General features: G+C 41.3%; 1 protein-coding gene across 3 annotated transcripts in view; it reads right to left on the reverse strand.

Annotated features, from left to right (window-relative positions):
* CREB5 (cAMP responsive element binding protein 5) overlaps window positions 1-20,809 on the reverse strand; it is a 256,147-nt gene extending 235,338 nt beyond the window's left edge. For 2 of the 3 annotated variants that reach the window (XR_010081997.1, XM_063409803.1), the window contains exons 1-2: window positions 20,760-20,808; window positions 19,743-19,829 (exon numbers count right to left, since the gene is read on the reverse strand). Coding sequence is in view for 1 of the 3 variants with exons in the window: in XM_063409803.1 (XP_063265873.1) it covers window positions 19,743-19,745 (3 nt within the window). In the remaining 2 variants the exon portion in view is untranslated. Of the gene's footprint in view, window positions 1-19,742; window positions 19,830-20,759 lie in introns of all 3 variants that reach the window. The other variant, XM_063409813.1, reaches the window with a different exon arrangement.
* Between the last annotated feature and the right edge of the window lie 6,553 nt (window positions 20,810-27,362).

Consider the following 27,362-nt stretch of genomic DNA (forward strand, 5'->3'; position numbering starts at 1 on the left):
ACCATCATTCCAGATTTGATATGCATCAGCAATGTGATGCTTGTACTCAGTTAAAATTGAGCCTTGCACAGGGAGTGGAGGTGGTGAGGAGCCTGGAAGTCAAAGTCCAGACAGTGAAAACAGGCAAAGGTAGACAAATAAAAATTTTAAAAAATTTTAAAATTAAACATAAAAAATATATAAAGTATGTCAAATTGAGAAATATCTGGTTGCTAAGACAGACTAGACAAGTCTCAGTAGTGCATTCCCAAACCCACTCACTGGTCATGAGTGAGCAACAACCCAGCCTCCCCCAGATAAACAAAATAAGCCAAACTCACTGGTGAGATAACCCAGGTGACTACAGCTCATGCATACGCATTGTGTGCACCTGGATTTAGAGACAGCCAAAGCTGCAGTACCCCTGTAAATAGTTATCTCACTAAATGCAACTTCTCTTTGTAACATGACGTCCACTCATGCTAACGCCCACAATATTGTACATGAAATGCCTACTTGCTCTTTTTCAGCAGGGGTCCCTCTCCAGTTTCCTAGTAGAATCCTTTGTATAGAAGGGAAGAACTATAAAACAAAAGGTTTTCCCTCATAGTTTTCCTTGTTGTAACCAAATGTATTACCATCATAGACCCAAAAGCAAGTGCAAAATCAATCATCACTGCAATTGTTACTCCTCTGTATGTACTGCACACACTGTACTTGTTGGTATACATTTGCTCACATACTTTTTTATGTAAGCACACATATTTCCTCTAATAAAGTGACTGATATATTTTCTTGTGCATTACTGGAATACAGTTTAAGTCCTGCACTAAATCATATCACTATACAGTGCCTGTGTTACTGGTGTGTATAGTACATGCTGTGAAAAAATACTGGACGAAGCAACTAAATATTCGACAATTAAAGACCTCACTACAATTACATAAAGACTTTCATAGACCAAAATCCAGCCTGCAGCAGCAGTGCATATGTCTGAAGCAAATTTCCTCACTAATTGAGCCCTTACATCTCCAGCTGACAATAGTAAGAGCAGTGTGCACCCAACAGAGTATCTTAAATTTTCATTCATGTGCCCAGCTTCACTTTGAAGTTCCACATTCACAGTTAACAATTTTATGTGTATCCTAAGTAAATAACATTACCAAAAGTACATTAATGTGTATATATTTTATGCTATAATGTCAGATATAAATGTCATGTGCAAACCAGATACAGAAAGAAGAGATGCACAATTACTTCACAAAAACTATTAAACTCACCTTGTTTCACTAGGAAAAAATTTCTATCATTTTCAACACAGGCTAGCTTTTACGACTTCAAGTGGACTAAATGAAGGTGTTACATGCTTCAGAGGAGTAGCTATGCAAACACCAGCACTGCAGTCTGGCAGCGCTCTTTGCAGGAAGCAGGACTGTACCTCACCAGAGTTCCTCCAGAGAAAGGCTCCCAAAACCAAGTAAGTGGGTGGCAGATTTACAAACTGCTATCTCTTGACATGAATGAATAATGTGACTTTACACCAGTGAAGAATATGACCTCCTCTCTATCCCACGTAATTCTTTCTCCCCAGAGCTGAGCCCTGCAAGGAGGCTGGAGTAACCGCAGCAGGTAATTACATGTTATTAGGGGTGCATTAGGCTGAGTAGCTATTCAGTAAATTAGTACGTGATATTAACTAAACCTATTCAGTTGATGAACATAAGAATCAGCCTCAAAGTAGCAATTAACAAATTATTCCTGAACAGGTGTCACTTGCAGACTAAGTCAGGCTATCATTTTTCTATAATTCACCAGGAAAATCCTGACTTCTGCCGTACAGTAAACACAATTTAAGCAGGTGGTATATTCTCAAAAGGCAAGAGACCTATACCTAAATCAATGCTGTTGGATGTGAAGGCTTACATTGAAAGTCAGTAGAATTTGTGGCACATCTCCTTAAGATTTAGGAATGATTTACTACTATGCTGAGAGAACAAGTCCAAGATCTAAATCTTGCTGATTAAACTCCATGCACTCCTGGGGGAAAAAACCCAGAGCTCTCATTTGGCCATAGAAAATACTCACTGGCACCTATCATGCTTGGGTTTTTTTAAAGAGTAGCATATTATCACAAAAATATTTGGATCCCTGCTGACATAAACGGTGTTTTTAATGCCCCGTAGCACAAACACACTAATTCATTGCCTTTTAGTCTCGATCCCGCAAAAAGTCAGTTCTCTGTATAGTTTCCCTGCTCTTTAGAGAGATTTATGTGCATCTGATGTTGAATCCCTTGGGTTACCGAATGCTTGAACACATGAAACAAACTGGCAGACGAGAGTCTGCTTTAAACCAAACATCGCTGCAGAAAGCAAAGGCTGAATGGATTGAAAATGTACAGAGGGGAAAAATGCCCCGAGTCCTTCACGCGAAGGCAACAGCTCCCTTAATAAGCCCCATTTCATTGGGCTTTGTTAAGAGAGTGTTTCCACAGCGGGAAACATTCGCCTCTGACACTGCGTGGTTCAGTTTTTGTGTGTGTCTACCCGTGGCTCACCCCGTGGGTGAGCCAGCCCATCCATCCGTCCATCCGTCCGTCCGTCCGTCCCGCCCCCGCCCGCCGCTCCCAGAGCTCCCGCTGCCCGGGCGCTGCCGCGGCGCTCCGGAGCCGCTGCCCGGGCGGGGCCGGGGGCTCCCGCCCCTTCCCGGCGCCAGGCGCGGGCTGGCAGCAGCCTCTGCTGGCGACCGGGCGCAGGGAGCGGGCCCGGGAATCCGGCACCGGCGTTCAGTGCCGAGCCGGCCACCCCAGCCGCAGCTGAGCATCTCTGCGGGTGCGAGGGGTACTCGCACAGCATTCAACACTGGCGAAAGCCCGCTCGCATTTTCCTTGGAGATGCTGTGATTTTCTTCCTTCCTGCTCTTTAGAAAAGTACGCGAGAAGTTCCTCCAGGTTTTCAAACTTTTATCTAAAGGTACCTGTGAAAGGTAACCAAAAACTATGTTTGGGGATGTGAAGAGGCATTACTGAGATGTACAGATGTGCACAGCCTGCAGTCACCCTTCAAAAGCTCAGACAGCACAGACCACAGACTCGGACTTCAAATTGCAGCATATAGATACTAATGGTTTGTTACACAAACCATATAACCATGAGAAGAAAAGCCCTCACAGAGGAAGAGAAGATGCACTCATTGTTTTGAGGCTGAATACAGGCCAAGAACCCCCTAGAAGTCTCTGGAAAGTAAAGCCGATCCCCAACACCAGCGTACTCATTGGCTGTCTTAATGTGATGGTAGAAGAGTTGCTGAGTGAAGATCATTTTCCAATTGATGTGATTAGTATAAACAATTTTAGCCTTCATTACCCTCTATGTTTAGTTTCTCATGAGAGTATTTTTCCAAGCCTTTGGAAATGCAGGAATTACAAGCGTCTTAGAGCAGAATCCCAGCTCAACGGCAGAAACAGCAGCAATCTGATTTAATGCCCTACCCATTTACTGCAAGGTCTTGCATGCAGCTGGCTCACAGATTTGTTCCCAAAGAAATCACAATCACTACACAACCTGGTTAAGAGAATGTTTTAAAATTAAAAGCTTTTAATTATCTTGAAAGTAAATTTGTTCTAATAGGCAAAAAGTTAAAAGTATAAACAGCACTATATTGTAAATAGTGTAACAATGTTTACATCCCAAAAAACCCCATGTTTTTTGACACTAAACACCTTCACTGACTTTCTGACTGATCTGAATTCACATTTTCCCTTTGCTTTGAAATTAAAGCCAAAGTTTTCCTGAAGTATTCTTCTATGATAAGCAAACCTCCCTTATCTTATGGCAAATGAACTTTATCCTGGAGACATGGGAGGGGCTGAGAACATCATGATTGGGAAATATCACATTTCCTCACTTTCACCCTTCTTCCAATTCACCTGGGGCTGTTTCCTCCAAGATTTTTTCAGCAGCCTAAAGAGTCAGAGCACAGGAGGCCACCAGAAGACACTGCTTGAGGAGCACTGAGCTGGTCTTCTCTTGAGCATGGTGTGCCAAAAAGCAACATCCCATCTTCCAAACTGGGTTCAGCTTATGGAGAAAGAATATTCACCCACCTACCACAACTCCTGCCACCTCTGAATACCTCCAGAAATTTGCAAACACACTTTCTGCTCAGCTAACCTGGTGTTTTCTGTCAGGAATACTGCAGGACACCATGTTTAGATGTAATTTTGATGACCCTAGAGTTGGGGGAATTCCCTGATTTATGTGGAACAGCTTGTCCCAGGCAGACCACCTGCTGAGAAAGTTACAGCAGGGCAAGGGATGTGCCTTCCCCCCATCCAACAGGTACCAGTGAAGGGAGGACAGATGCATCCTCCTAATCAGGAAACAACTGAGTGGCAAGAGCTAACACAGCCTGTTGATGGAGAGCCTCAGGTCCCTGCAAGTCCCAGATTTCCCCTCCAGCTAAATCAGAATGAGCACATTGTCAACCATCATTTGGAAAAGCCATACCCATGGGGACAAGCAGGCACCCAGCTAAGACAAAACAGACCTCCCATTTCCAACTTTCACCTAAAGAGAAAGCAAATATTTTGTAAAGAAATCCTTATTTTTGAGATCATCACAGGTACATGTGGTGGAGAGGTAGAGACCTGTGAGCTTCTCCAGAGGTAACAGATCTGTAGCTGTAATTTGATTTGCCAAAGTTGACCATCACACAAGTACCTTCAACAAAATCTAAAATGCACTTAGATTGGTCAAAATTTTCCCAAGTTCTGCACAAACAAAATCTAAGCATTGAAGGAATCAATCTTCTCAGTCATCACACGCGCAAGAATTCACTGAGTCTTTTTCTTCTTTTCTTTGAACTCTGAATTTCTTTGACTTTTACCTTCCACTGCAGCTACTTACTCTCTCTGTATTTACAGCTTCACAGTCTTTTACAGTTAATAAGGGGGTTGGTAGTTCAGCAGAGAGACTGCCCAGCCATCAAATTCGGGGCCTGTAGCAAAGCTGGGTGCCACCTACCACTTGGTTCAGGGAACTGAGCAGCAGGAGTTTGATTTTAAGTGATAGTTTGCCCATCATGCAGAGGTTTTTTTCTTATCTGAAGCAAACTGTAAACTCCATGCAAATCCACCTTGCAGCATTAGAGCAACAAAAATGGGACATACAGAGTTTCTGACATGGATAATATTTGAAAATCTTGAGTGAAAGAAAGCATGGAAGCAGATGAGAAGAAACAGAAAGCCTTTTTGCACTCTTTTTCTGTTTTTTCTTCCTCGCTATAGGCTCTGCTTCTTTTGCGTCTTTTTTTTTTTCTTTTTTTTTTTTTTTTTTTCTTTTTTTTTTTTTTTTTTTTTTTTTTTTTTTTTTTTTTTTGGCAATTGTACATGGAATTCCCCCTTCAATCAGTGCAAGGTTTTCCACTGATGAGCAGTTGGGGTTTGGGGGCTGGTCTGGGGGGAGAAATAAACAAAGAAACACATATACAAGCTTTTCAGACAGAATATAAGTCAGATGTTATTCATCAACTGTGAGTTACCATATCATAGTGAAAATAGAGCAGTAATTACTTTCTGTTCTGACAGCACCTTACTTTGGTGGCTGGAACTTAAAATGCACGAAATACTAAATTAGTGTTGAGACTTAATTTACTGTAGAAGGTCAACAGTTTCTAGCAGGGAAGGGTTCCACCTGTGGAGGATGACTTCATGGCTTTTTTCAGTCTCCACAAAACCCAAACGCCTTGAGAAAGAAGATTTCACCCACTGTTGGCTAGTCCTACCCTGGTTCGACCCCACCTCCTGCCTCCAACAACCCCACTAGAGAGTATTTACATTTCTCATTCCAAAAACAGACCAGAAAATTGTCTGCAAGCTCTTTCCCCTCTCTGTTAGTCAGGACTCGTATATACTCCTCCTGCTCTGCTGTGTTGATGCGTCCAGTTGTCTCACAACCTCTTGGTCTCATTCTCTCGGGTTCAGTCTCAAAGAAACGTTCTGCAAACACTTGCTCACCTCTGCAAGGACAGAGCCCTTAACTGTAACCACAGGATACAGCTTTTTGTTGTAACAATTGAGTGCAAGGCCAATTTGCTTGTTTAATTACTAAATCTCCAGCTACAGAGTTTGAACAAAAGGGGGAGATGCAATTAAAAAATAAAACTAAAATTACACACATATACATACAGGAATACTTCTCTGCATGCTCAAAAATAAAGAATGGGCTTGTCAAAAATGAATATGCAAAGCATTCCTACAGGTAAACTCGTAGTGAATGAATTTTTGGGAGGTTGCTGACACCGAAAACAGGCAGAACATCAGGAACCACCACACTTTGAGCAAACCTCTTTTTCATCTTGCAGGAAGTTGTTTGCCTTGGCAGTTTATATTTTAACCTCTACATGATCACACTGAAAAAAAACGTTGCTTCTTTTCATTACTCATTTTCTTATATGAACAAAAGAAGTAACCCATATTTCACATTTATACCCTGCCCTTCCTATATATTTTTAAATGTTCTCAGACAGTTATCATGCCTAATTTTTGCAAAGAGCTCAGGCTCAGCTGCCCAGGCCATACACGTACAGTAGTCATGTGGGCACAATGAGCGCTCCCATTAGGAAAATCAAATTTAAATTCTACTCCAAGGCAGAGCATTTCAGTCACTGCTTGCATGTGCCTAATTGGTAGACTATGGACAGAAAGTGAAAGCTTTGTTAGCAACAAGGTAGTCCGGGTTTCAGTGTCTGGGGATGAGAGGAAAAATCCTTATGATTTATTGTTAAATCTCAGATACAGGGCATTTTTCCCTATATTATACCTATTTGCATATGAACGGTATACCAGCAGTTTTTGTAGAATTTACGTGTACAGAGACCGTGAAAAAACAAGTTGTGATAAGTAACTGATAGAACCAGGCTAAAAACATCATCATCCTTCATTGACAAAACCCCACAGTGAGATATTTCAAACCTCCCTGGGAAGATTTTTCATTCACTTTTAGAGGATGCATGCAGATAAACTGACTAGACATTCATTTTAAATTGTATTTTCAATACCTCTGGGATCTGTCTAAAGTCTCTTGAACAATTTGTCATCTTTTTAATTAATCTGGAACAAAATATGTTTTATCTAATTTGTGGGATTTTGTATTGTCAGCCAAAATGATCTTGTAGTTACTCTTACGGCAAAATGAGATTTGTCAATCTGTGTTTTTCAAATCAGAAAGATTTTTGCATCTTAATTTGGGTAAAGAAACAGACAACACCAGCCTTCATTTAAGAGATCCTGAACTCTGACAGGAGGGGTAACCAAATTATCAATTCAACTCCTGCAGCAGGAAACATCATTAGCATTGGCCATGAAGTTCAATTAAATGGATCACACAAAAACTAACAGGCTGAAATCCTGTTACCCTTGAAGCCGGCAGCAAAAATCTTATAGATTCCAGTGTGCTACAACCTTGACAAAGAAATCACCTGGAGTTTTGTAATGCACAAAGTAGCCACTTTCCCAAGGACATGCATTACCTACATATGATCGTATCCAGTCATGAACGTAATTTTCTTTGTGCTGTAGAGGAGGTGCCTGAACTGATTTGCAGTGTTGCTAGAAGAGATGGACAAGCCACCAAGAGACTCTGCAGCAATCTTCTAATAATGCCTGCCTTTTACAGAGACTGACCTCTTTTCACCTTGCTAAAAGCAGTAAGTAGTAAGTAATAGATCTTGTCAAAGGTTACTCTGTAGAATAACCTCTGGAGATATTAGATAGAGGTGTCCAGAGAAATACCACAAAGGTGCTGACAAAGAAACCAAGGGGATTATGATTAGGAAGTGTGAATAAGCTAAGGTTTCAAACATGCTCAGATTTTGGTTAGAAATGCTGAAGTACAGGAAGGAAATGTTCTACATACCATCAAACCACCAAAACACACACTTTAAAAGACAAGTTAAAGAGCTATCACATGGAGATGAAATACTACACAAGATCTAAGAAAAGCAATTCCACACAACTAAAATAAGCCAGAATTTTTTCCTCATTGAATCCTAGTATGTGTCGTGATAAAAAATGAAAAACTAATCTGCTCAAAGGTAAAAAAAAAAAAAAAAAAAAAAAGCAAGCTCACACCATACCTAGGAAATATTAATTGTTCCTTCAGCTCTCTTCTAACCTTCTAATCCATCCTTGAATATTCAAATTAATCAGAACTTCCACCACATAATTCCCAGTAAGAGAAATCCACTTATGTCATCTCCATTTCCCGTAAAGAAGGAATACATTTTAAAAGACCCTAAAAACCTAAGCCAGTAGGATAACTAAAAAAGACTCTTTCTCCATTTACTCCAATATCTGAGTTTTAACAATTATGCAAGGATTTAATTCAAAAACAGTCCAAGATATTTCTGACAGTATTCTTAGTAGAGGACAGCCTCTCCTAAATTTACTCTCAGCAAAGGTGCTGTACAAAAACTTGATTTGTTCCAGCCAATCTTTTTCTGATCCCATCAGTTGGTTACACTGATTTTGCAATACCCTCCAGGGAAGGCAATCATCTTCCCTGTTCCAGTCAGATCAGACCAGACCTAGTCTTAGGAAATATTTGGGAGATGTGGTCAACAAAAGGCCTCTACCCAGCTATTTGAAGTCCTCGAACAACACAGCTTTCCAGGAGCTTGTCCCTGTCTTATATGCACAGAACTTTATTGTTCAGACAAGAAAGATAAAGAGACCCCAGCCTCCCAAGCCAAGAGCAGACAAATGAAGGCAGATAAATATGAAAGTGTTTGCATCAACCTGAAAGACTATTCATCACAAAAAAAAAGTCTGAAAGATGTAGTGCCTTATGTCTTCCCTAATATAAATAAATTTTCAAAGATGATGTACCTCATTTTGAAAAAATGTTGAAATAGAGCATTTTGACTTTTTCACATAATTTTCTCCTCTTTTATTTTGGCTGAAGCTACTCAGAAAATTGATCTTTAATGGTGAATACTTTCAGGCCTCCATTCCTTTCAGTATTTCTTTGTGTGAAAGATTTTGGTGCGTATTTTTTTTCCCTTGAATAATGTCACTAGCCTGGCTGCAAAGGCCAGATGTACTCCCCTCCAAAGAGGCTGCTCAGAGGGCACCGACTTTCACCCCTGGCAACTGCTACTTGATTTAACTCAGGATTGGATGAGGTGCAGAAAAAAACCCCTGTGGTCCAACTGTCTTCTCTGCACAACAGCAAGGAAATCCCCTCTGTGCTAAATATGGGGCTTAGCAAGAGACAAGAGGCTCTGTCAGGACCTTGCCACTTCTCAGACCATCTCACATGCACCATACTTGAGAGCACAGATAGAGCCGGTCATTAGGTGGAGATAGAACTGGCATTTCCATGTGGGTTCCAAAAGGGTGATGCTTTTTTAGCACATATTCTGAAGATGGTTAGTAGGAAAGCACTAGGTATATGAGGAAAGTGATATCCACAGAATTATAAAAGGCTGAAAAAAGTACTCCTGTTTGAATTTTCATAGAACTGTTTTGCAACCAACCTTTATCAAAAACGTTATTTCTATGGCATGGATCACTTGTTTTTACCTCTTTCTCACCTAACAGTAAGCTACACAATTTACTGCTGTGTGTCATTTACTATGTACACAACAGTCTGTCTGTACAAACCAGTTGCCAAACTGCAGATTTTGTTTTTCTCTTAAAATTCTGTGATGTTTACAAAAAATTTGATATTTTACAAAATGCATTCTCCATGCAACAGCTGCCCATTCCAGGTGCTACTGAGCACATACCTCTCTATAAATGTAGACATGGGCATTCACCTGTCCAGTATTTTCTAAGCACTGGAGGCAAGTGAGAGGCTTGTTTGAAATCTTGTTGGGGCTTTATGAAAGCACCTGAATTCTGGTGGCTGCAATTTTATTAGTTGGGAGAGGCACAAGGTAGATCCCACTGCCACAGCTACATGGCCACATGGCTCAGCAGCACTCCCAGTGGCACATTTTTCCCTGTTCAAGGAAGGCTGCTTCCTTGAAAGAAGAGACACAAAAGGAGCTCTGCATATCCAGTATGACAAACCAATGCCTTGCTTGTAAAGCATCCTCAGTATATTTAAGCTGACACCAACAAAGCAAATTCATATTTTAAAAGAAAATCAAATCTGTTTTCATGACTAGCTTGATAAAAGTGATCATCATGCCTCTTATTGTCCTCATCATAAATTAATTTAGAATTAATTACAATGCTGAAAATATTTCTTCTAAGCTCCTTCTGCATCTAAAAGCTTTCAGCCTGCTGAAAAGCTTTTGGCTGACAGTGCACTGACTCAAAACTCTGAAATGAAAACTGGAAGAATGACAGCCTAGAAATAGGCTGTCTCAATATTTTGGAATAGCAACTTTTTGGCAAGGAAATTTGAATAGAATCAGACAGCACGAGAGAGAAAATACAACATGTAGCATCCTGAATGCTACACAGGGAGCAATGTTTTTCAGTGTTTCCTTGAGTATCCTGCAAGCTCCACTAAATTTAGATAATCCAGTAAGAGGTTCAAGTGTAAGGCCACTGCATAGCAGTAAAATAAACTATCTGGAACTCCTAAATTTTAGGGTATTATTAAGTTGGTTGACTCATCTGGGATCCATTGACTTCAACTGTTTCTGTTAAAAACAGACCACTATAATTTTTGCTGAGGAACAAAGAAAAAATGTTGGGGGGCATGCTCATAGCTGATAGCTTATTTTTCACAGCACCTATTTTACTACACATAGCTGCACTCATTAGTCCCAAAGCTTTTTAACTTAACACTAGGGAATACAAAATCATTCTTGATAATACTAAAGGTCACTTTCAAAAGAATAAAATTCCCTATTTTGTGTAATGTAACAGAGGCCAGAAGAAATGTTCTTCTCTGAAGCAGGATTTTTGTACCATTAAGGTATATGCAGAACTCTTCATGTTGAAGGACTCCTTGAAGGCTACAGAATTAGAGCACATACTTTTATAGCTCTCTGTTGAAGAGCTGAAGAATATCTTGATCTTTAACAATGAGAGATTTATTCCTAAGAATTTGAACTTAGGAGTTTGAATTAATGAAGAATTAAGTTTCATCTCAGCAGTTTTACTAAACTTTGGAGAAAAGGAGCCCAATGCCACTAGTCCCCTGAGTTCTCACCAACCATTCACCTCAGTGGGAATTGAGATTGGTCCTGCTTTTGACTGACACAGCACCTTGCAAAATTAGATCCCATCCCCTTCCCTTCCTCCTAAAAATGTATTTTTTCCCATTAGCCATTTGATTTTTATTTCGACCAGAAATGAAACGAATGTAGATGTTTTGGTGCTAACAACCTCCCTGTCAAATTATATAGTGACTTCTCATGCTAAAACTTGTTTGTTTTCACACCATCATCACTGATGATCTCAGCACAGCAGCGCTCTGAGAATAATGGTTTAGTCAAACGCAAAGCCAGCAGAAGGAACATAAAACAATGTGTGCTTATATAGGGCCTACATAAATAGTGCTTTTTAAAAATGTTTGGCAATGAAATAATACTTGTGGGTTTAATTTTTTTAATAAATTAACCTCTGCGCTGTTAAGGATCCAGAGATTTTGCACACCAGAGTGGTTATAGGGCCTAAAAATATTTGTTCTTCTTACAATAGAATATACACAGAAGTTGCCCTTTGCGTGCCATTAATAATCAACCATGGGCCATACCCTCACTCCACACAGCTTCAGATAAGTCAATCAATTTATACCAATTTCAAAAGAAACTGTGGTGAGCCCACATATGCTGGGCCAAATAAAGAAAATTGGAAAAAAAGTAAGTGTACGTGATTAGTGTGGGGCAAAGTGTGGGTTGTATGCTGAACACTGTCAATTTATCACTCTTTACAATGTTTTTCTTTTCTCAAAATTCTCTGTTTATTGCTGTTTAAAAAACAAAATCAGAGAAGCTCAGTGATGATATTTTCCCCCCATTTCTCAAAGACTTTGTTCCCACTCTCAGGCCAGCTTGGGAGCTATGCAAGATGCCCAAGTGGCCTGGGTGTTGCTTTCCAGGGCTGCAGACAAATACTCCGATTTATTAAAACTGCAGAGCCACGCTGCCTCCTCACTTCTTTCACCCTCTATTGCCCTTTTTTTTCTCAAATACTAAAAGAAAACCTCCACATACAAAACAGAAGTCTAAGGTGTTACTTCCAATTGACAGTGGTGTCGCTAAGAGTGAAAATGCACATGATATTTAGGAGCAGAATTATACCCTGCCATGTATAACTGGGAACCTTGGTGGGCTTTTCATCTGTGTTGTGCAAGCCTGAGGCCAGAGTGGTGGCTGTCACAGCCAAAGAGACACAGACAGATAGATGATGGAGAGTGCAGACTGCGCACCCACACATAAAGCGCGTGAGAGGAAGGAGAGTGCACGGAAGGAATATTAATTGAGCAGAAAATAACTATTCTCAATATCCCCCTGCCCCCTTAAAAAGTAGCCACAAGATGAGGAGAGTTGCAAACATGTTCATCTTGGGAAAACAGCCGTCCTCAACGTGACATGTAAGGCTGTTACTTTAATAATGGGATTTGCACAGCGCACCACTGATAGGCTATGTTCAGAATAGACCCCATGAATCTAATTTTCTTCTCAATGAGTATTATTGCAGTTGGTAACTCCACAGATTTCAATAGAGTTGCTCCAGATTTGTATCAGGGTGAGTGGAGAATTAGGCTCTACTATGATATTTTTTAAATCCACAAGAATGTAATTCTACTTACCCAGTCATAAAACCCACGGCTCTTTTGATCCTTCCTACTTTCATAGCAAATTATTTACAGAAACTTGTCTTTTAAATATTCTCATCAAAAATAGTTAAATTACTGCTTTCTCTCACTTTGTTGTGAAAAATTGTCAATTGCTTGAATTTAACCCATTTTCATGCCTGAGTCCATGTACTGCTTTACTAGCACTGAAGAATGAAAGGGCAGTACAGGAATTGTAGAAAGTGGTTTAAGTTTCACATCATTCATTTTGTTCTTCCACTGCCTTTTTAAAATACTTCTCCACCACACATCCAGTAAAAGAAATTTACACCGGCCTTATTTAATAACAGATATAAAACAACTTTTAAGTGCTACACTGATATACTTAAAGATATGTAAGTAAGAAAAGAAGGAAAAGTCCTTAACTTGTTTTTAACTACAGAATCTCTTGCCTCATTTTGTGCACTCTAGAAAATTATGGAAGTCTCAACAGATGTTGATCCTGATCTCTTCAACCTATAAAAAATATGCAAATGCCATTCGCCCCCTGCCCAAATCATCACCAGCAAAGAGAGCTTTTTTTTAAATTCATAACAAATTAAGTTGATGTTGCGATTGAAACTATCACAAACCCTTAAGCAAAATTTCTTCTTTCTAAAGCATTCATTTGGTAATGAAGTTAAACAATAAGTAGGAAAAGATAGTCCTGCAATTGATGATCTATTTCTACTCCATTGCTCCACTTGTTGTTTTTTCAGGTTGTATTTTACAACCATCCTGAGAAAAGAAGTTTTCTGTAAGTAAGATACTGGCAAGTCCAAATTTCTAACACAGACAGTGCCATTTCTGGACAAGCCCAATTCCAGGCTCTTTGACATCACACACTTAGGTCACTTTTGGAGTTCCTGCTGGGCACCTAAAAAAAAAAAATCGTGATAAACTCATTCACTGACTTGACCAGAACCAAAAGTAGATGTAACCAATCCAATTGTCCCAAGTTAATTCACAGTAGTACCTATGGAAGTATGATTTACAATTACAGAGTCGTGGAATGGTTTAAGTTAGAAAAGTCCTTTAAGATCATCAGGTTGAGCCATTAACCCAACACTGCCAAACCTGCTACAAAACCTTGTCCCCAACTGCCACATCTACACATCTTGTAATTACCTCCAGGGATGGTGACTCAACCATTTCCCTGGGCAGCCTATTCCAGTGCTTGACAACCCTTTCGGTGAAGAAATTTTTCCTGATATGCAAACTAAACCTTATCTGGTGCAACTTGAGGCCATCCATAATTTAAAGCTCTGCACCTAGTAACAGAGCATTGCTGTTGAATAAGTTTTTTGAAAAGTTAAGTGAGAGGTGTATTTGGACTGGGAATGACTGCAAACCAGTTCAGCTATGACTGAATTACTGGCAGCTAATTTGCAGCATCAGTGCATGACCAAGTGACCTACCAATATCATTATCCATATCTGGGAGCATTTACTTAGGCAGAATATTACTCTACAGGTGGTATTTTCAGCACTCTGAAACTGGAAGACTTAAAGGACAGAAAAAGGAGAAATATGAGAGGGAGTACAATACAGTAACATCTCAATTTATTGCTTACTGTTACAGCTGCTCCATAAAACACATCCCAAATCCAATCTCAGATTCTGTTTATTGTGCTACAGAGCCCCCTGTGTTGAGCATATTAACTAGCATTGTTTACATTAGACTATCAGGAAAAAAAACCATCAGATGTTAGATCTAGGAGCCACTGGTCCAGGTTCATTTCCCAGAAAAGACAAATTTGTTTCTGGGTACTTGCAAACAGCTCAGAAAAAGGTGGCAATGAACAATGGTGCCTTACATGCAATGAGAGAGTAACTAAAGGCACAAACCCACAAAGTAAACAGGAAAAAATCTGAATTTAGCTTCCTCTAAATGAGAAAAGATCAGCCAAATAAATTACATATCTCTGTATTAACTTTAGGCAGCATATTTAAGGATGACTAGTTTGAACTCAGTACATCCCTGAAAACTTCAAAATACACAAACATACTGAGACTGGGACCACACATTTCCACTGCACTGAAGTGTTCACTGACTGGTGGCACCCAAAGACAAGGCCTTTAGGAAGGAAAGAAGTTGAGATGAGAGAAAAGCAAGCTGTTTCTCTTTTTTTGAGAAAACACTGCAAAAGTTAAAAAGGCAGTAGAAATTATTTGTAGATTTATGTGGGGTAGAAAGCTGCAGGTGGGATCAAACCATGACCAATTCCTGAGCTGGCAGAGGTCTCAGTAACCTAGTAAGAGCAATGAAAACATTCGGAGCTAAAGAAAAGCAGAATCAGCTGGCAAAGGTAAGAGGGGATTTGTAGTATTTTTTCTCAATTAAAATCAAATCTCATTCCTTCTGGCTTCTCCTAAAGACCTTGCCATTTTTATCACTCACAAAGTGGAGCCTTCTGGCCAAGCAGGGCTGCACCCCACACCTTAAAATCACCTTACGTGGCAGGGCGGCATGACGGGGACATGAACTGTCTCGAAGGAAGAGATTATTAAAACCACACACCTACACAAACACTGCTGGTGACAGTGTTTCAAGGCCTTTATTCTGGAGTAGTGTGTGGGACTGAGTTCTTGAACAAATTCTCAAAAAAGTATAAGACGGAAACAAGAACCAAAAGCAAAACATCTTTTAAGCTAAGGAAATTGTTGTAAGCTTTCAGTGTTTTACTTCGAAAATCCTACAGCCTTCAGCAAAATCCTTGGAAAATCTCTTTGTGTTTATGAAATAGCATTTGATATCACAGCCTAAAAACCTACAAACCAGTGCAACCAACCCTTTTTTAACTCTCTAAGGGCAAATAACACCTGCATTTCCCATGCAACAGCTAGTAAAGAAATGCTGACTCTTGGTAATTTTAATTACAGACTAAAATAACACCTTAGTGAAAAATAGTAAATTAAGTATTATTTTAGAGTTTCAGGGTTGCCGCATCAACCTGAGCCATAATAGGAGCAAAACAATCAGTGCACAAACCAACACAAGAGCTCCACACATGTAAAAAGACACAAGAGCTTATCTGCTTCAACAAGTGCTTTCATGACATATCCAAAACAATTATTTTAAGTATGTAATGTTGTGCTTGTTATGTATACCTGAGACTATTTCAATAATTTATTTGATTGTATGTGTAACCAAAACAAAAAAGTATTTCCATAACAGGATTTTGTTTTCACATGTCAAGTCTACAGAAGCTAATTTCTGTACTTACTGCTAAAACATAGCTAAAGTTAAAATACAGCATGATAACATATTGTCTGAGATCACTGTTTTGTCTGTGTCAGAGAATACTGCACCTTCAGAATTGCAAATTAGCATAGTAATATGATGTTTGGTTAGAGGAAAAAATATGTTTTCATAGTTCTTATTCCAAACTATTACTTGAAATTTGTAATCAACTTTGATCATTTCTCAAGGTAGAGAAATGCAAAAGGCACATAAGTTCTTTTTTAAAGCTAGAGCCCTTAAAGCTCTGGAGCATTGTAATTTGCTGAGATAATTTACCAAGAAATACGGGGGTAGGGATGGAGGAGGGAAACGGGTTGAATAGCTTGCAGCATGGAGAGAGGGCAAATCAACAGAAATTGTTTTGAGATATTGCAGAGTGACCTACCAAGCTCTCTGACTGGCCTGAAGTTATTACTTACAACTGACAGAATTGCAAAGCATTTTATGTATTTCCACTAGGACTCCTATGTATTTGTGTCAATGAGAGTTTACATACGGAAGATTAGCCAGAATGGCTGGCTTAGTTATAGATGTCTGCCAATTAATTTGATTAGCATGAGATAACCAAAACAGAACCAAAGCAAAAGAATCACCTAGACCTGTGAAGCAGAACTGGAAGACTTGTTGCTTTATACATCTGCTTTTCCAGCAACTGCATCTACTGAGTAGAATCTTCCTGTAATGAGTTACAAGAAAAATCAGCATTCGCTGGCCTTGAGAAAAAAAACAGTTTGTTCCAATAATACATCATATGGTCCTTAATAATAATTTTTAAATGTTTGAAGTAAAAACAGTTCTGCTCTTCTTTTATCACAAAATCTTGTCCTGAAATAGTTTTCTCATGATAAAGAGTTTATGAGAAAGATGGTCACTGGAATTAAAATAAGGCTTGAAAGACAGCTAATAATACATGAACATAGGTATAAACTGTCAAAGCAACAGGTTTACAGGAAATCCAGAAAGTTAACTAACGGCAGAAATTAGAGACACAGGATGACAAAGAGTAGAGGAAAAGTCCTTGACTAAAGAAACTGTTTTAAAACCAACAACAACCATGCAAGAATTCTTCTAATAGTTAAGATCCTCATACCCTGATTAGGGGCACGGAGAGAGGTTTTTAGAGGGGGCCACAAGGAGACAAGTTAATAACCCAGTTTCAAATCATCCTGCAAGACTTACTGAGCTCAGAGAGATTCTGCCCACATGGAGTTGAAAGGTTTAATATGTAAAAGCTGCCTTCTGACGGCACTGGGAGATTACCTCTCTCTTATCAACTCCAGTGTGAACTCCAGCTCTCACAGCAACGATCTGTTACAGAAGATTCCTCAGCAGTGAACAGGATAAATGTGATTGCAGCACATTTTAGATTCACAGGATGAGGAAGTGAACATCAAATTTAAAAAGCACCTATTACTCTTTATCTGTGTAAGTCATTCTGCTAAGTGGTGATATAAATAAAATTACATGTACAATCTCACTTCTATCTTTTCTTTAAATGTATCTACATGGTTTCTTTCCCTTTACATTCCCTGGGTTAAATTAGCAGAAGTGGAGTGTGATAAATTGAAGCTGAACTATAAATGGGTGTTTTGGAAGGGGGAAAAGGTTTCCGCTTGTTCTAAATGTGTAAACTTTTAAAAATATTGCAATTTTAAATCCTGGAAAAGTGCCATCCAATATTCAAGACTGGCAGACAGCGCTTATTGCCTTTTTTATATGCTATTACAAAACTTTTTGATTTTAAGCATTAGCCCAACTATTCCTCAGAGTCTCCAATGAAAGATGTAACAATAGGAGACTACAGCCCTTTCTTTTTCATGCCATAAGTTCATTATTTCTATTTCCTGTTTCACTCAAGTGTTTCTTTTAAAGTTTTTAAACTTTGATGATCTCCACAGTTGAAACCAAACATAAATCCCATGCAAGCTAATGGGACAAAGGAAACCCCCAAGTCTATCGAAAGCAGTAGATATCAGTTCTTCCCAAGCCATGTATAATTAAGAGTAATGAAAAATCTCTGGTTAGTTATCATAGAAACAGGCTCCTTACCATAATCTGTAACGCACAGCCAGGTTCAAGTTGTTTTGTTCAATCACCACACCAACTGTTCCTTCTTTTTAGTGACTTATTAAAAAAAAAAAAAAAAAAAAAAAAGACTCACTTTGCCAGTGATAGCTGGGGGAAAAACTCCCAAGAGCTTTCAGGCTTCATTAATTAGGGCCATCAGAACTGTACTTCATTTAAGCAGTACAGAACAGTGCAATCGAGAGTTATGTCCTGGGCTGTAGCTATTTGCCCCTCTCTCATTCTCTTCTTTCTCTCACCATCTCTTTCAGTAAACGAGACTAATTTTTCCAGCAGCCTTTAACTCCCCAGATTAACTGAAGTGGAAAATGTGACTACAAACTCATAGCACTGTCTAGCCTCCAACCCAGCATAGAATCAACTTTTTTGTAAGTGTTGAAGGACACCTAGCAAGCTGCTACTCGCTAAGTTCATAACCCAGGAGCGTATACTCACACACAACAGGACTGCGCCATCTAGTTAGCTGCCAGCAGCAGGCTTTGGGAGCAGATGCCTCGGGATGCAGGGCTTTAGCCCTTGGGAATGTTCAGTTTCTTACAGATTCAATTGTGGTGTAGGGTTTTATTTTAATAAAATATCACTACCGAGATAATCCACATCTAGTGGATATGGGAAAATTTAGGCTATAATAGCGCAGCAAACCTCTGCATCTATCATTGATTTACAAGATAAAAGCAACTTCTAAATTAAAGAGCCTTTCTGCTAATAGAGCTTATTATGCCAGAGACAGGAATGATTTTCCTAGAAAGTTGTCCCTGTATTCACGCCTATTATCTTTGCTTTCCCCCTTCCACTAATGAGCATTTATCTAAAGAGCCTGTTAATCCTCTGATGTGTGCTTCTGGTCAGAGGTAACAGTTTGAATAAAACCACTAATCACTTATCACTAATCACTGATCATTAATCACACTTTTCCCTAGTGCTTTGCGACCTGTACAGCTCCCTTCAGGATTAAGGAGTCACAAATAAGGAGTTTAGCCATTTTTTATTAAGAATTTCCAGCTTTTGATACTGACAACTTCATTCGCCACATGAAAGTTACAAAACACTGACGAGGACTTTCACCACTGTACACTTTTATACTGAAAATAAACTGTACCCTTAAGGAAGCAAACCTCCCTCAGCAAAATTCCCACAAACTACCCTATGTTTTTGCACTCGGCTCTCACTTTCCCCCTCTCAATTTTCATTCAGTCCAGTTTCTGGATTATTCCTGCATATATCTTAAAAGAAAGTTTTCCCACACCACTGTTCCTTGACGCACTGCTGCTTGTCCAAATGGCCAGGCAAGGAAAGTCTGGTGCACACTTCTTTCTCTAAAAACTGCAGTCTCAAAAAGAGCCCAAGTAAGATGCTTCACAGTAATTATTATTCTTCTGTTCAAGCTTCAATTTCATCTAGCTAAGCACTGTTTCTTACTGATAATATATGGAAATCTTCTAATCTTGATGCTTAAGTCAATTCTCATCGGTCTGGATTCAAAAAAAAAAAAAAAAAGAAAAGAAAAGAGAAAAAGAAAAACCAAACAACATATGGACATTTCATTTTCCTTTATTCCTACCCCCATCTCTGAAACTACCTCTCTCTTTCCAATTATAAAGCTTATACTGAGCCCTGGAGATGAAGGATCACTCACCATGCTCGGACATAAATAATAGAGGAGGCAGAGTTTAGCAAGTATTCCCCTTACACTCCTGCAGCGCTTATCGTCCTGAAAACTTCGCTGGGGAGAGAGAGACCCCTGTAAGAGAGGACAGTAGCGAGGGGACCCGGAGCTAGGGAGGGGGATGATGAGCGGAGTAGAGGGGCTGTAAAGGGAGAGAAGGGCTGCAGAGAGGAGACCCTGTCAACACTCGCCCCCGCCCCGCACCCGAGGGCATCAGAAGCGGAGCATCAGCCCCGCACCGGCCCGCAGCATGACGTAAGGGCCGGCAGCGCCCGGCACCCGGGCTGTCTCACGGGGAAGGCGGCCGCGCACCGCTCCGCGGACACCGCCGGCTGCTCCCGGCTCGCCGGGAAGCACGCGAAACTTATCCAGAAGTTTTGGGGGCGGCGGGGAGAGAGGATGGCAGGGCAGCGCGCCGCCGAGCTGTCACTGCCCGGTGCCGCCGGGGCACGGGGAGGCTGGAGCCGTCCAGCCCGCGGTGGGCGCGGGGACTCGGCGGTGCCTCCGCCGGGAGCTGCCCACCCGTCCGCTCCTCTCGGGGCAGCACCAGCGGAGTGCTGCTTGCGCTCCGCGGCAGCCGCCCCATCTCATCCCATCCCATCCCGGGAAGCAGCGCACGGACTTCCCAAACTCCGTGAAGTGCGGACGGAGAGTCCGGCTTCCCCGCATCTCCGCCACCGTGCGCTCCCGCCCCCCGCCTCTCTGCCCTGCCTGCCCGACCCTCCTCGGGACGCGGGGTCTCTCACGCCCCCTCTCCCCGAGTACTGCTGGGACGCTGGAGCGGCGGGACTCCGCGCCCGGCAGCGGCGCGACCGAGACCGGCTCCGCCGCCTCCGGAGCAGATGCGGCGGCGGAGGGAAGAGTCCCTGCAGCCGCAGGCTGCCCCTTCCCCAGCCGCGCTCCCGGCGCTGCTGCGCTCAGCTCCGTGCGGGGCGCGCCGGGCGCCGCGCGCCTTCCCGGGGCAGCCCCGTATTTTTAGGAACTTACCGCCCGGCGCGGCGGGGACGGGACCGGCAGCGCGGCCGGAGGAACCACGTTGGACTGAGGGACGGTTACAATACGTTCTATTTAGAGAAGCATTACATCACCCTCCGTGACGTCACGTGGGATTCCTGAACTTCTAAATCATTGCGGTCCGTGCCGGGCGGGGGGGCCGGAGCGCGGGGCGGGGGCGCGGCCTCGGGCGGTGCCGCCCCCGCCGGTGCGGGGCGGAGCGGGGGTGAGTCAGCCCGGAGCCGCGTCCCGCCCCCCGCGGGCTCCGGCACCGCTGCCCCGGCGGGAAGGGGCGCAGCCGGGCCGGGCGGGGGTCCAGGGGAAAGCGCACTCCTGGCCGTGCCGAGCTCCGGCGGGCGCGGAGCCGCTGCTGAGCGGCAGCCTTAGGGGGGACCGCGCTCAGCTGGGACTCGGGTCCTGCAGCGCCGAACTCTTTCGGCTTTTTTTGTTTGTTTGTTTGCTTGAGTTTCTTTATCTAGGAAATGTCTAAGAAGTAACGCCGTGCCCGAGAAGGGAGGGAAGGCTCCGTCCCGAGCTGCAGCCCTGCGCCGCTGTCCGCCTGCCCAGGTGTGCCCGGTGTCCGCCTGGCAGCGTTTGATGCCGCGGCGGAACCTCAGTGGCGCTGGAGCAGCGCAGTCTCAAAGAATCTGAACTGATATAACAAGAGTTATACTTGTTATATACTTTTTATATTACTTTATATATTACTTTTTGAACATTTAAACATTCTGCGTCTAGCTGGCAGTGTCTCTGTGTCGTCGTTCGGGACGATTACCGGTGACAAAGTTATTGTTCCATCCTGTAACTACTTCAGTGCCTCCTTTTCTGGTTTTTTACTCTCAGCCTAATGCTCCTCAGCAGTGCCTCTAGCACCTGCGTCTGGAGGTTCCTTTGGCACTTTACTCCACACTGCAGTTATCCAGGAGGTATTCGTATCAAAGATACACATGATTGAACTGGATTTAGCAGCTGATTCATGCCAGGAGGTATGACTTAATTCTGATGCAGTGTTTTAGCACCTAAGCCTCGAATTTCTCATGGGGAAAGCTCAGTGTTTTGAGGGTCTCAGAATATGCAATGGCTTGCTCAGTTTGGTTTTTCTCTGATACTCCATTAAGAGAGGAGAGAGTAATACAACACGTACTGCCAAAACTGGGAACCACTTTACAAATGGCAATAATACAGCACTTTACTCCTAATAATACCATTCTTTCACAGGTTTATATTAGGCTAATTATCATCTTCAGCTTTTAACAATTCACTGGCACTTTATGCGGGATTTAAGCAGATAGAAGCGGATCCTATCAGTGACTGATGATAGGTTTTGAACTCATTTAACTCCTTAGGATAAAGCTCAATGATGCTGTCACTGTATGCCTTCATTTTCTCAGGTATTGTCTTAGGAAATTGCATATCGAGTGCAAAATGCCTTACCTCTAAATGTCTTGGAATGATAAACTACACAGGTGACTAAATTAGTAATTGCAGTTATTTCTGCCTCACAAGAAGGGTTTTAGCATCCACAAACACAGCAGTTTTTAAAGCCATGACAAAGATTTCAGTGCAGGAAAGAGCTCTGAGTCTCTCATTGAGATTTCATTGCACAGTTTATGTACTCACACTTCTCACAGACATGCAGCTGGCACTGTGGCTGATCATTGGCTTTTCCTCGGATTGCAGTGGGGTTTTTCTCCAGTTTTCTCAATGAGACCAAACTGTAAATGGCAGTGGAGAATTCAGGTGCCAGTCAAAGACAACAGGGCCCAAATCTGCCGGCTGCCTCTGTAGTAAGATACGGTTGGGGCAAAAAAAAAGATGAACAGAACCACCACTTTATTTGGGCCAATAGCTTTACCTGCCACATCCACATTTGGACAGATCTCTACCATTCAGAGACGGGCAGCTTGTGGCAGCAGTTTGTGTGTGTCTGCCCCACAGGGAGTGGTGACAAATGCTTTGGCATGTGGTTACCTCGGTTTTCGCTGACAGCAGAGCAGAGGTTGTGGGTTCCTGGTATGAGTCTCTGGGCCCCTGACAGCAGAGCAGAGAGGTTTTTGGTTCCTGATATGAGTCTCTGGGCCTGAGGAAAGACTCTTGAAATGAGCTGTAGTCCTGGGGGGAGAATGAGTACAGAATAATGTCAACGGTTCCTCTGAGGCTGAAATCTGCTGCAATATATGTCACGTATTATTATTTGCCCCCATGCCCATCTTCTGCTTCACTTGCCACCCTCAGATTCTGTTGCTCTCCTCCCTCTTCCAGCTCTTTACTTCCCTATTTCCACTTTTCTTTTGCCTGTTACCTGTTACCTTCTCTCTGTCCTGTGGCGACTCTGATCTCTGAGTGGGAATGTGAAAAGGAGCACTGAGATGCAGCTTTGTTTTGTTCTATGCTCACTTCAATCCCTGGCAGTTGAGCCGTTCACAGAGAAGAAAATCTGTTGATGCCTTCAGCCTGAGGACACTGAGCAGAGAAGGGACGTTGAGAAAATGTAATTGCCAAGTTCTTTCTTGATTTAAACTGTGGGATGTTGATAGTAAAAGAGAAGCTCCTCTGCCTGCAGAGTTGCTGCTTTCAAGTTGAGCTGATGTCTGTTTGTGTGCTGTCACTGCAAAGAACAACTCTTTAATATGAACTCCTCTAAAGGTGGTTTGAATTAGCATATTCCACTCGGCAAATGAGGAATGTAGGCAGAGTCAGTTACCACAGCTCAGCTGACAAGCCGTAACTTGAGAACATGCTCTATACGGGGGACAAATTTGAACAAATCTTAGAGACTAATCAAAGGCACCTCCTGGAACAGCAAAACACTCATTCTGCAGAACTTCAGGTTCCTGCTCCAAAAGCACTATATGTTAAAAAAAAAAAAAACTGCCAAACAAAAAACACCAACTTGTGAAATATGAGTTAACGTTAGGCAAGGAAACTTCCTTTTTATGGAATATTGCTTCAGGAGTGATTGAATTTTGGAAGCAGCTTTCCAAAATACTCCTGCCTCGAGCAGGAAAACTCCTTGGCAATGTTTTTAAGAGACTGAAAAAACTCATAATGAAAAATACTGAGCAATCAAGTCCACGAGGCACTACCTGTTTTTTCATAAATTAATTTAAAGGTACAAAGCCATATGCTGCTTTTCTATTTTATACTCAGGCTGCTTATATAAAGCTGCTTTCTTCTGATGGCAAAAACCTGACTTAAATACTTTTCTGTATCATATGTTCTAACAAATGTTCACCATATCGGTCTTTGACAGTTTTAGTCTGTAAGTATAAAACCTCAAAAGAACACACTCTTTACAACGGTAGCTTAATGGGTATGAAAACTACTCAGAGATTTGAAGGGATACGAGTTAGAGTGACATTTTGTTTGACAGATAGTAAATGACAGCACTGCTGTTTCAGCAAACACCTAAAATCTTTGTCATATCATTAAAATCATTGGGAAGTAAAAATATTAAAATAATTATAGGAGTTTTGTATGTCAGATATCAGTCTCAGCAAGTCACTATTGCTGTCACATAAAATGAATATTTACTGCTGGTAGAGATGAGCATTTTGCATACCCATTCTTCCTATAACATCATTAACCACATGTTTAACTAAGCTGCTGCCAGTGTTGAGCGTTGCTCTCAGCTCTGGCACTTGCAATTATCTTGTTACAAGTACTTTTCAGCAATATCTTTTAGTCTAATCGAACAGTAATTTATTCACCTCCTTACGTGCTACTAAAACTTCAGCTCTTCCCATTTATCATGTGAAACTATCCACAAAAGAAGTAATTCAGCTCTAGTCACGCAGAAGTGAAGCCTAAGAAATAAAATGGTAAGGGGGAAAATTGATTTCTAGATCCTAAAATATACTTTAATCCATGGTGATAGCAAAATACATTTTAAAAGGAGCTACAAATTGTGCTATTTAATGTATAATAATCCTAGTGATATTCCGAACAAATGTAATTCTGGTGTTTTTATGAAATGCTCAATTTCTTTATTATTACATCTTTGTTCAGACCTCACCTTCCCTTATTTTAGTAACAGACTGAATGGGATATCAGTGAAGGGAACCAAGTATTCTCTATGGTTTCAGGAGCTCACTAGGAAGTACCAGATTAGTCTTAAAGCTGAGACAGAAACTGGTGAATAAGTAGAGTTAACCAGAACTTAAGTAGTATCAAACTTTTTTTTTTTCTAAAAAGTTCTCTTGTATGAAATATAAATGTTAAGCCATGTTCCTGTTCAACTGTGTCATTTCTCGAGTGGACTGGAGAGGAAAGGAAGTGTGATACATGGCAGGGATGTGAAACAGCCCTGTGGGATGCCAAGCAAGTCACATCTGCATTTCTGTGCTCTATGTACATCTCCTCACTCATTCAGCTGATGGTCTCACTTTTCTTAATGACATTTGTGTCTTAAGCAGGTGACAGAAATAGAGAGCCAGGTCTGAGCAGGAGTACAGGCAAAGCAGGAAAATGTTTTGCAAGGGGAAGTTTCTACATACATCTGTAATATGGATTTACATGAGAGCACATTTTGTCCCATAACAGTACTAATTGCCACAGTTCTATGCCTTCTGGAAATAAAGATGCCTAGCAGTAAACCTCCTGTTTTTTACAAGATTATGTGAGCATTGAAAATTGATCTAGGAGGGGATTCATGTTCCCTTTGATAGAGTTTATCTGCAAAGTGATTTGGAGTTGGATGAGCCAAGCAGGAGCCCTCTGTGTTTTGCCTGATCTACACTGCAGAAGCCACAGCCCAGAAATTGGCCATTTTTTTGCACTTCCTGGAGGGCTTCTTGTGAAGCATCCAATCACTTAACTTCAAACTGCCCTGTCTGAACTAAACTGCTGAGTGTCTGTAGAACAAAATCGAAGTGTGTTAACTACTGAGAAGCCACAGAGCTAGCTGGTGGAAGGAGGGTTGCTCTAGACCCGCAGGCTTTTAACCATTGTTTGAGATGTGTTGGTTGGGTCCACCTGAGCTTTAAGCAGCACTTAAAACAATGGCTTTCACTCTTCTTGAGTTACCCAAAATCAGTTTTATTCCATGTTTCTCCTTTCTCTTGGTAAAGTTAGGGTTAGCTGATGGTATGCTTGTGCCACATAAAAAGAATGAGCAGAATAAAGGAGTAGCGCAGCCCTTCCCATGGAAAAGACCCAAATGGAAGCTCATTCATGCAGAAAGGTGTGTGCTGGCCTCCTCAAACTGGTGACAATAGTGAGGATGTACACTAGGCCCAGAACTGCAAGAGGGAGGATTGTCTCCTCTTTTTTCATAATTTCTCCATTCATGAGTGATGCCAGCATGTCAGGAAGCACATTTTGACCAACCTCCTCTCCTCCAGATCTCAGTGTACATTTGCTCTTGACGCCTGTTTGAGGCATACATGTTTTCTCAGCTGTGATACACAATGCCATTTAACTCCTCACCTCTTGTGGACAAGCAGGTACACAATCGTTTCCCAGGCAGGTCAGATCCCAGATACCTGAATTATCTCTTTATTGTAGCTTTGTGCTATGTGTTCTGTTCCAGGAGACCAAAAAGAGAGACTTCTACACTCACAACAATCCAAGGAACAGTTTGTTTCCTTCATACTCAGACACCATTATTTCGTGGTTTTTTGGGATGAGCTAACAAAATTATTCGCATTATTTTTCTTCCACAGAGATCCTGCGTGACTTCTTTTGTATTTATTTTACCATTTTTAATGCCATGCTTGTTGGAATTCTCCTAGTAATAATTTGTTAAGTGCATGATATGGAAGACTGATTTGATAATCAATAGCTCCAATTAGACACATATGGAGGTTTAGGTAGATTTTTGGCCTCTGACTGGATTTTAGTTGGTTTTAATTTGTTGGATTGCTGTTTTTTAGTTGATGGGTTGTTGTTATTTTAGTCTTAGAACAAAATGAGGTAAAAAAAAATAAAGGAGTTGAAAGATATACCATCTTTGTATGTTTCTGAGAGCCTAATTTAGAAACCATATTTAAACAAGAAGGAAAAAATACAAATTCTTATCTGTCTCGTGGTCAAATCTCTGATTATTAATGGGATCAAATAATATTACAGCTGTATTTACTGATTAAAATCATGGGGTCATGTGGCAGAAAGATCTTAGAGACACTTTTTAAGTGTAATTTTTTTTTTAACAGACAGCCTTCTATTGGTTCTCATCTTGGGGATATCATGAATGTCAGAGATACAAAGGTGTTCCTCCTCCTTTAAATGTGCTGTAAAGATGGCTCATTCATGCCTTCATATTACTCACTTCATGGGTTTTTCTTCTGGAAACAGAATGAGAGCAAATATATTGTGTGAGAATGTGCAGGTACTCTGGGGCAGCAGTGGGGACAGTGAGCCCCCTGTCAGGGGCTCATTTTCTAGCCTGCAGATGAGAGCTGAAGAGGGGTTGTACTGGAGATTCCCACAGTTTGTGAATTCATAACCACTCTTACTGTTCACTGTACAGTCTGCTTAGATGGCTTTGGAGGGGGAATCAAACTTTTGTCTTATGTTCTAGCTGAAAAACTGAGAAGGCGATGATGAGGGATAATCCCAGCACTTCCCGTGTAATTGCAAAATTTGTAACTGTGATTT

The sequence above is a fragment of the Prinia subflava genome, chromosome 1 (genome assembly GCF_021018805.1).
Source record: "Prinia subflava isolate CZ2003 ecotype Zambia chromosome 1, Cam_Psub_1.2, whole genome shotgun sequence".
Classification (NCBI taxonomy): Eukaryota; Metazoa; Chordata; class Aves; order Passeriformes; family Cisticolidae; genus Prinia; species Prinia subflava.